The sequence below is a fragment of the Aegilops tauschii genome, chromosome 7 (assembly GCF_002575655.3).
Source record: "Aegilops tauschii subsp. strangulata cultivar AL8/78 chromosome 7, Aet v6.0, whole genome shotgun sequence".
NCBI classification, from domain to species: Eukaryota; Viridiplantae; Streptophyta; class Magnoliopsida; order Poales; family Poaceae; genus Aegilops; species Aegilops tauschii.
In genome coordinates this window covers 221,568,667-221,578,854 of record NC_053041.3, presented here as the reverse complement: position 1 = coordinate 221,578,854, position 10,188 = coordinate 221,568,667, and the positions used below count along the sequence as shown (strand labels likewise).

At 49.4% G+C, this 10,188-nt stretch overlaps 1 protein-coding gene across 2 annotated transcripts; it reads right to left on the bottom strand.

Annotated features, from left to right (window-relative positions):
- Positions 1-6,416: 6,416 nt before the first annotated feature.
- On the bottom strand, positions 6,417-9,936 carry LOC109731695 (beta-glucosidase 28). 2 transcript variants are annotated; one of them, XM_020290870.4, is made up of 10 exons: positions 9,702-9,936; positions 9,520-9,580; positions 9,131-9,189; positions 8,968-9,043; positions 8,779-8,856; positions 8,614-8,701; positions 7,906-8,533; positions 7,671-7,773; positions 7,489-7,597; positions 6,417-6,875 (listed from the first exon to the last, which is right to left on the bottom strand). In XM_020290870.4, the coding sequence occupies exons 1-10, from the start codon at positions 9,837-9,839 to the stop codon at positions 6,707-6,709; spliced, it is 1,509 nt and encodes a 502-aa protein (XP_020146459.1). In that variant the 5' UTR covers positions 9,840-9,936; the 3' UTR covers positions 6,417-6,706. The 2 variants fall into 2 exon arrangements, with proteins under 2 accessions (XP_020146459.1, XP_040251604.1); XM_040395670.3 differs by lacking the exons at positions 9,520-9,580; positions 9,702-9,936 and adding an exon at positions 9,358-9,478.
- Positions 9,937-10,188: the final 252 nt, after the last annotated feature.

Genomic DNA, 10,188 nt, shown 5'->3' with positions numbered 1-10,188 from the left:
GGAGTTTAGCACACGAGACACAACAAGAGCATGATCAAGATCTTTCTTTAACTTAGCATGATCATCGTTGTATGACTCCTCAAGAGCCAAACGAAGACCACGCTCTTCGTCAAGAGCATTGGAGAGATCCGAAATCTCATCGGCATAGTCACGACTATGCCCCTCCATCTTAGAGATGGTATCTTTGTGAGCCTCGATCATGTCATTGGCTTCACCAAGTTGTTCCAAGAGAGCAACGAAGTGCTTCTTGGATTTACCCTTGAGTTTACCCATAAAGATCTCAAACTCATTTTCCTCCACATTTGTCCCCTCATGTTCATCAATGCTATCCGTCGAAGAAGGATGATTGATGATGGTAGTTTTGATGTTGGAGGTTACCTTATTGGTGGCTTTAGCCATGAGGCACTTGGCGGTGATGTTCTCATTGGGTGAGTCGAAGAGAGACACCCGTGGAGTCTTCGCAATGGCGACGGAGGCCATGGCAACCGACTCACCATCTTCATCATCGTCATCATCCTCATTGTACTCTTCTTGTACCACCAATGCCTTGGGAGGAGTCTTCTTGGTGAAGTTGCTCTTGTTGGGGAACGACTTGGCCTTGTCCTTTCTAATGAGCTTGCCACCATTGTCTTCCCTCTTCTTGTAAGGGCACTCCGCAACAAAATGGCTCACATTGCCACAATTGAAGCAAATCCTCACTCGTTGCTTGCCCTTCGCGCCACTTGAATTGCTCTTGTTGAAGTTTGGCCTTGTGTTCTTCTTGCTCCAAAATTGCCTTGAAGCAAGAGCCATGTGTTCATGATAGGCATACTTCGTATCTTCGAGGTTGCCCTCCTCTTCTTCTTCTTCATCCTCTTCCTCCATACTAACCTTGGCCTTTAGAGCAAGGTTGGGCTTCTTTACTCTTTGAGAACGAAGAACCGCATTGTCGGCGGTCTTGTCCAAGATGCTCATAGCAACAAACTCATCCAACACTTCACTTGATGACAAGGTGTGGAAGTCCGGCCTTTGACGAATTACGGAGGACATGGCTTTGTGATAGGGCATCATTGCCTTGAGGAATTTGCGCTTGATCCAATTTTCATCCGTGTCCTTACTTCCATGATCTCGGAGAGAGACCGCGAGTTTGGTTACTCTCCGAAAAAGCTCACGAGGTTCTTCATCTTCTTTCATTGCAAACTCGTCGGCTTCATCTTGCACCACTTCATAGTTGGAGCGTTGAATGCTTGCGCTTCCCCGATAGAGGGAAACAACTTGGAGCCAAGCATCTTTGGCCACGGTGTAAGGCCGGAGATGAGGAAGATCTTCGGGTGGGATTGCTTCTTGGATGATGATGAGAGCATTCTCATTGAATTGATGATCCACAACTTCTCTAGGAGTGAAGTTACTTTGGTCATGCGGATAAAAACCTTCTTCAATGATTCTCCAAAGGTTAGTGTTCACATGATTTAAATGACGCTTAAAACGATAGACCCAAGAATCAAAATCTACATTCTTCTCAATCTTAGGGGCCGGGCCGGCATGATTCAAGTGAGTGGAAGGGAGCGGTCCACCATAGACAGGTGGAGGTTCCACATGGGCAAAGATGCCGGCCCCATTTTTATCACTAGAAAAAGGAGCTTTCTCGCTAGTAGCTTCCCCCTTGTCGGAGGTAGCATCCGTCACCTTGTTAGCGGGATCACCCACTTTCAATGGTGCGGTGGTAAGTTTAAGCCCTTCTAAGAATTTATTCAACATGCTTTCGACCTTGGTCGTCATGGAGGTTTTCAATGTGTCCAACGCCACATTGAATTCCTCACGAGAGACCGCGGTGCCCCCATCTCCCGTAGACGAGACCGGATTCTCACCAGAGTGCTCCTCCACACCGTCTACGACGTCAACCATACTCCTTGGACGGTAAAGTCCTTAATAAAGAGACGAGGCTCTGATACCAATTGAAAGGATCGATATGGTTGACTAGAGGGGGGTGAATAGGCAACTAACAATTTTTAGCTTTTCTTTACCAAATTAAACTTTTGCATCAAAATAGGTTGTCTAGATATGCAACTAAGTGAGCAACCTATATGATGCAATGACAACAAGCATGCAAGCAAATAAGAGATATAACAATAGTAAACTTGCGAAAGTAAAGGAACGAGATAACCAATAGTGGAGCCGGTGAAGACGAGGATGTGTTACCGAAGTTCCTTCCTTTTGAAGGGAAGTACGTCTCCGTTGGAACGGTGTGGAGGCACAATGCTCCCCAAGAAGCCACTAGGGCCACCGTCTTCTCCTCACGCCCTCACACAATGCGAGATGCCGTGATTCCACTATTGGTGCCCTTGAAGGCGGCGACCGGACCTTTACAAACAAGGTTGGGGCAATCTCCACAACTTAATTGGAGGCTCCCAACGACACCACAAAGCTTCACCACAATGGACTATGGCTCCGCGGTGACCTCAACCGTCTAGGGTGCTCAAACACCCAAGAGTAACAAGATCCACTAGGGATAAGTGGGGGGAATCAAATTTCTCTTGGTGGAAGTGTAGATCGTGGCCTTCTCAACCAATCCCGAGCAAATCAACAAGTTTGATTGGCTAGGGAGAGAGATCGGGCGAAAATGGAGCTTGGAGCAACAATGGAGCTTTTGGGGGAAGAGGTAGGTCAACTTTGGGGAAGAAGACCTCCTTATATAGTGGGGGGAACAATCCAACCGTTACCCCCCACACCAGCCCCGCAGGGAGCGGTACTACCGCAGGAGGCAGCGGTACTACCACTGATCACAGCGGTACTACTGCTCCCACGGGCGGTACTACCGCTGGGCCCAGAGCGGTACTACCGCGGTGGTCAGAGCGGTACTACCGCATATGAGCGGAACTACGGCCCCCACTGCCGCGACAAGTACCGCAAAACCCGACACGAAAAAAGACCCCTCGAATCGAGGCGGTACTAGCACGAGACCGCAGCGGTACTACTGCAGGGGGCTACCAGCGGTACTACGGCTCCAGAGCGGTACTACTGCTCCTAGAGCGGTACTACCGCTTGTAACCATAAGTGGTACTACCGCTCTGGCCCGCGGTACTACCGCTGGGACCAGAGAAGGCACACTCAGAAGGGGAACGAGCCCATCATAGAAGGGGAAAGGCTGGGAGGAGGGCAAAAGGAGTGTACGTGATGATTCCGCCCTAGCCTTTCCACAGCGGACCCCCTCTTGATAGTACGGTGATCCCTATGAAACTAGTCCACCAAACTAATTCGAAAGGACTACACCGTCTTCGCTTCAAGCTCCGAGGGGAGGGAATCGTCTTGTGCCAAAAGGATGAATCTCTGAAAACACTCAATGCACACGATTAGTCCGCAAAAGCATTGTCATCAATCACCAAAACATCTTAGGGACAAATATGCCCTTACACATACTGATTACATGGGACATGGCTGCAGCTTCGGCCGCGAAAGCGTCATGGATGTTCTCCGTCCTGCCCGCGGGAGCGCAAACAAGCCGACCGCCAGCCGTCCTCGCTGCCACGCCCCAACCTACATGATCCTGCCCCGCCACAAAGGATCCATCGACATTTATTTTGTACTCTGACTCCGCGGGAGGCTGCCACCTGTCCGGGCAGGGTTTGTTCGTAGTCTTCCCAAAGATTTGCATGTATTCCAGGACATTACTTCTCGTTCTCCTCGCCACATCTGCAGGCTGGCTGGGCAGCTGTCCCTCTCTCAATTTATTCTGATTAGCCCACCACAGCCACCAAAAGGTAAGGACATGTAGGCGCTTTTTCACATCTAGGTCCCAAAGAAAGTCCAGCATTACATGCACAGACGTGATCCTTTCCAGCTCATGGCGTTCTTTCTCCATAGCTAAATCCCTCCAAACCTCTTTCACTTCTTTGCACTTAATAAACAGATGTGCCCCATCCTCGTCAGCCTTACCACAGAACATGCATTTTGTGTCCGCAATCGGAATGCCTTTCCTAGCCACATTTGTTCGAAGGACTAGGGATTCATGCTTAAGCCTCCACGCGAACATTTGGATGTTCTTCGGGCATGGGAGTTTCCACAAATGTTTCCATGCATCATCATTTGTCCTGTCTAGGTTGCCCGGAATACTGTTGCTCCCACCAGCTCCCGCATCGACCTTGGTCTGTTCCAGTTGTATATGGAGTTTATAGGCACTTTTCACCGAATGAACTCCCTTGCTATCATAGTGCCACGCTATGAAGTCTTGAACACCTTCCCGCAGAGGTATCCGAAGGATGTGGTTGGCGGCGTCAGCCCAGAAAGTATCCCTGACCAGCTGCACATCCCGGCTTCCTGTGGTCGGATCAATGAGATCACAGACCCACTCCAGGATGTTTGGTCCGCAAGGAGTAATAACCTGTCTCGAACAGGGACGAGGAATCCACTGGTCAGTCCAAATTCTTACGCTTGATCCATCCCCAATCCTCCAGATATATCCTTCCCGAAACAGCTGCAGACCGTGAAGCAAACTACGCCATGAGTAGGAGATGCCATCCCTTGGTGCAGCCTCAAGGATTTGCCCATTTGGAAAATAACGTGCTTGCAGCACTTTCGCACACAGAGAATCTGGGCATTGAATAAGTCTCCAGATTTGTCTAGACAACATTGAAATGTTGAATCCATGCATATCACGAAAACCAAGGCCTCCATGCGCCTTCGGCTTAGTAAGTTTCTGCCAACTAATCCAGTGTGTAGTATGCTCTTTGTCCTGCTGGCTCCACCAATAATTCCCCACAAGGGCACTGAGTTCCTCACAAAAGGATTTGGTCAGATAAAAACAAGACATAGCAAATGTAGGGATGGCCTGTGCTACGGATGTGACCAAGGCCTCTTTCCCCGCTTTAGCGATCAGCCTCTCCTTCCACCCATAAACCCTTCCCGCCATGGCCCCCTTCACAAAGGCGAAAGCTTTCCTTCTCGATTTTCCCACATGCACCGGCAGCCGTAGATACTTTTGATTCCATGACTCACTCTGGATTTGCAAGGCGTCCTTGACAGCAGCCTTCGCATCTTCTCTGGTGTTGGGACTAAATATAATCGCTGATTTTTCCAAATTAATGCATTGGCCCGAGCAGTCCTCGTACAGATCCAAGATTTGTCGCATAGCAAGTGCTTCCTCTTGCCTAGCCCTCATAAGCAAGACCGAATCATCTGCAAAGAGCAGATGCGAGATCACCAGCGCATTTTGGCAGATTCTTACCCCACTAACCATCCCAGACTCCTCGGCCTCATGTAGTAGAGCAGATAGACCTTCGGCACAGATGACAAAGAGATAAGGCGATGCCGGGTCCCCTTGGCGCAGGCCGCGTGAAGGAGTAAATTGCTGGATTAGCTCTCCATTTACTTTGATCTGGTAACCAACAGAGGACACACAGTGCATGACCAAATCAACCCATCTTGTCCCAAACCCAAGCTTATTTAACATAGCTCTTAAGAACTCCCATTCCACCCTGTCATATGCTTTGCTCATGTCTGCTTTCACTGCTGCAATCCCCTCGTTGCCCTTTTTCTTGTTCAGTAAGTGGTGTGACACCTCATAAGCTACAAGGACATTGTCAGTGATGAGCCTGCCGGGGACGAAAGCACTCTGGTTAAGTGATATGATGTCCGGTAGCACTAACTTCAGACGGTTCACTATAACCTTGGAGACTAGCTTATATATCACATTACACAAGCTAATCGGGCGGAGATCCTTAATTCTGCTGGGATTCTTCACTTTTGGGATTAAGACCACCACAGTGTCATTCCAACCCTCGGGTAAAGCCCCTCCATTAAGTACCGCAAGCACCTCATCAACAACTTTGTCCCCCATAAAATGCCAATGCTTCTTGTAGACAATTGAGGGCATTCCATCCGGGCCCGGGGCCTTGAGATCTCCAATATGATCAAGCGCCGCCTTAACTTCTTCTCTGGTAACCTCAGCTTCTAGCATAGCTCGCATTGGCGCTGTCACACGGGGCTGAACCTTATTAATTAGCTCGGCCAGCCGATGCCCTCCCGTAGAGGTGAAGAGGTCATGAAAATAAGAACAAATGTAAGTATTAAGATCCTCCCCTTCCTTCACTTCCGTTCCATCCTCCTTCACCAACTTCTTTATTCTGTTGGCTTTCCTCTTTGCTGATGCTACTGCCACAAAGTATTTAGTACTCTAGTTGCCATCACGCAACCAGGAAACATGCGAATGTTGCTTTGCTTTAGTATTCTTTTTAGCTTCCAGATCCTCCACCACACAGCGCAGTCTAGCTTCTTCCCTTATTTTCTCTTCAGACACCGGCGCCCGCATACATGACTCCAGAGCTCTACGAGCCTTTTTCAGTCGTTCCTCCAGCTTCCCCGCCACCTCCTTCCCCATCGCTTCATTCTCACCGCCATCTCCTATGTTCCTGTTACCATGGATCTGCGATCTCCTCTGTTCATTTTTCTTCTTCTTCCAAACGACCATCGGGTTGAATTCATTATTATTGATAATCATACAAGAAATCGTACGGCTCTTCTTTACAAGTGCCCTTTCTTAAGCATTTCTTTACGAGTACATAAATTGTACGACACTTATTCGGTGCAAGCTTGTCACAGATGCACGCATGAATAGCATGCGCCTGCAATCGACGTACGGAGGGTCCGTCGATCGATTATTCACTCAAATCGCTTCATTTTTTGACCGTCCAAAAAATAACTAATGTAAGCCTCCGGCCATCTTCACCGTCGATCAGTGCCTCTGAAGGAAGTCCTGGATCCAGTAGCTGGACTTCTTGCGGTACCTGGTGAGCGTCGCGCGGTCGACGTAGATGAGGCCGAACCGGTCCTTGAATCCGTCACCGAACTCGAAGCCGTCCAGGAACGTCCATGTGATGTAACCCTTCACGTTCACCCCCTCCCTAGAGAGGCACAGTAAAATGTTAAACATCGAATGGAAAAATAGCCATTCGTCTCAAAATAAGTGTGCCAACTTTGGAGAGTGGCGTTTTAGCGCCCGGGTTCAAATGAGCCCAGACAAAATAAAAAATTCTCAAAAAAAAATTCTAAAATAAATTTGCAAGCAAGATGCCAGTGTGTGTGATGTTCATACAAAATTTGGTGGAGTTTTAAAATTAGAGGAGCGCGCGACAAAAAAGACAAAATTTGGCTCTTTGAGTAAGGTTACTGTTCACGCATTGTTTGGCCGGTTTTCTCTTTTTCCCCACAAGCTCCACGGATGTTCAAATGGTATTTTGCACGCACATCCTGCACTCAAACATCTTCCAAGATAAAAAAATATCGATTTTTTTTAATTTTTTTCTATTTTTATGGCATTATTGTTCACCGGTTCATCTAGACCCGAGCACCGAATTGGATATTCGCTCAACTATGTACTAACTTTAGTACAATGTTATACTAGAGTTGAGACACTTATTTTAAGACGGGGAGAGTACTATGAAATTTGTTTAGAGTAATGCTTGATGAATCATCTTCATAGTACAAGACAAAATACTGATGTGTGCGCGCACGTACTGGATGGCCTTGTGCACGAACTTGAGGTGGTTGACGTGGAAGGAGATGCGGGTGTCGTCCTTGAGCGCCTCTTTCATCGGGATTGTGCTGTTGTTCGCCTCGTCGGTGCCTGCATCGTACAGCAATACTATCAGTTACTTGAACTGAGGGACAAATCAACAGAAATGTTTTTTTTGGTTTACCGTTTTCGGTGATGTAGATGGGGCGGTTGCCGTAGATCCTCCGGATGTAAAGCAGCAGCTCGCGCAGCCCCGGCGGGTAGTTGAAGAAGATGGGCGTGTACGCCTGCATACAAAGATATACGTACGTACATTCATTCAGATCGATGAAATCTCTTGTGAAATCAAAAACGCATATTACGGAACGGAGGGAGTCAAAAACGCATATTACGGAACGGAGGGAGTAGTATTTACATACCGGTGGGCCAATGGGGACGCCGTTGCGGTAGCCGGTCTGGTTGACCCAGTGGTCGGTGCCGTAAGACGGCTTGCTCCCGTCGGGCGCGCGCGCGGCGGCCTGCGCGTAGTTGCTCGTGTAATAGTTGAGGCCGAGGAAGTCGTAGGACCCCTTGAGCATGTCGGACTGCTCCTTGGTAAACTCCGGCAGCCGGCGGCCTACCAGCCGGCGCATCGTCGCCGGGTACTCCCCGAACGCCACCGGGTGCATGAACCAGCCGAGCATGAAGTCCAGGCTGCGCTTCACGGCGTGCCGGTCAGCGTCGGAGGCGGCGTCGTAGGGGATGAACCAGTGGGACACCTGCACGATGCCGACCTGGCCACGCTGCGCCGCCTGGTACCTGGTTCGGTACAGGCGCACGGCCTCGGCGTGCGCGATGAGGAGGTTGTGGCCGGCGATGTAGGGCTCCGTGGAGGAGTCCCCGGCGCCGCAGGCCTTGGACACGTACGTCGAGCAGCGCCCCGGGGCCGTGCTGCCGCTGCCGTAGCCGTAGGCGCAGAAGATCATGGGCTCGTTGAAGGTGGTCCAGAACTTCACCCGGTCGCCGAACAGCTTGAAGCACAGCTCCGCGTACTCCACGTAGTCCTTTCTACACGTAACGTACGTACTATGTCAAGTACACTACTCACAAACGACTTCCATTATCTCTAAGAACGGTAGCTTAATTACATGATCTTTTCGCTCAAGAAGCCTCCGTATTTGTCCTCGAGGACCTGGGGGGTGTCGAAGTGGAAGATGGTGACGAAAGGCGTCAGCCCTACAGCCACGGATCAACGTTCGTCAGAGCATGTTCCTCTTATTTTTCAATGGATGAGGCACGTCTTGATTAATTACCTCTAGCCAAAACCTCGTCGATGAGGTTGTTGTAGAAATCGACCCCTGCTTTGTTAATTCCTCCGGCTATAGTTCCGTCTGCAGCAACCGGTCAGTCAGAAACAAAATGTTGAACTAGCTATATTCAGTTATTTCGACACTCTGCAGCACAGTTGGCATGCGTGAAACAAATGCTCAAACTTGACCTACTTGGAAGGATCCTGCTCCACGCAAGGGAGAACCGGAAGGTGTCCATGTTCATGTCGGTTATCAGCTTCAGATCGTCCTGCATTCACAGATCCACGACGAGATCGGTCAAAGCATGGCAAGTGGGAAACTACGGCCTCGAATTCGATCAGACAGGAGGGCCCACCTTGTAGCGATGATAGAAGTCGTTTGCCGTATCCGGGTTGCTGCCGTCGGCTATTTTACCTGCAGTCACGGTGTGTTTTACTCGCCATCAGTACATTTCTTCGGGTTTTTTCCCGATCCAAGACGAAAGCCGCTACGGTTTTTCTCACGGCGTGACGTCCATGTTTGAGCAGAGAATGCATGGTATGACACAGATGCTCGTCGGCTAAGAGGTCAACTAACACATACACTTAAGGAAATCGGGGAAAGCGATGCCTTTCTCTGAAGTAATTCAACCGACGCTCAGCTCGTGGAACACGTGTTGTAGCTACAGTACACTAGCAACTGCATTATTAGTCCTATCTTGTCGGCAGTAGTTATGAGAGCCAGTGATTAATTGAAGATCTGAACCTGGGGTGCGAGCGAAGGTGTCCCAGATGTTCTTGCCCCGCAGATTCACAGCTCCCTCATACTGCAACCAAGAAATGCAGAATGGCAGGTAGTATAAGAAGACTACACTGAACAATCAAATTCAGCAGGCCAGAGAAACAAGCTCGTGTAAGCAAGTACGTATACACCAAGACATATGATACCTGAATGGCGGAGGAGCCGGTGCCGAAGATGAACCCCTTGGGGAAGCTGTACCTGTTGAACCCGGCGCCATGGACGCCGCCGCTGCAAGCTAGCAGAGCCGCGAGCAGGAGAGCGGGGAGAAGAGTCCCCCTGTCCATTCCAACCCGGTCACTAGTGTGCTCGCTGTTGTCGATCAACCCTGCTGTCTGGCGGGTATTTATACATGCGAGCTGGGCGCAGGGAGTGGCGAGTGATGGCTCCACGTTAGCAGACGGTGACTGCGATCAGCAGTGCCGATTACCGTCCTCATTCTCCTGAATGTTGCAGAGAAGCAGAGAAGAGATACGGAATGAGAGTGCGAGCAAGTCAAATCATAAGGAATATTACGGAGACAGTTCGAGTTGAAGAATGCATCGAGGTTCTACAATGGTGTACGTACATAATCCCAGTGTGTACTTATATTAGTGCCATTATCCCAGTACGTACTTATATCAGTGGATGTATATA

Bases quoted from the DNA above. Each gene is read 5' to 3' on its own strand.
- LOC109731695 (XM_020290870.4), bottom strand. From the start codon at position 9,839: ATGGACAGGGGGACTCTTCTCCCCGCTCTCCTGCTCGCGGCTCTGCTA. The intron at 9,044-9,130 runs GTGGGCCCTCCT...CTGTGAATGCAG, and splicing joins ACTTCTATCATCGCTACAAG to GACGATCTGAAGCTGATAAC. The intron at 6,876-7,488 runs GTACGTGCGCGC...GTGCCTCTCTAG, and splicing joins TTCGTGCACAAGGCCATCCA to GGAGGGGGTGAACGTGAAGG.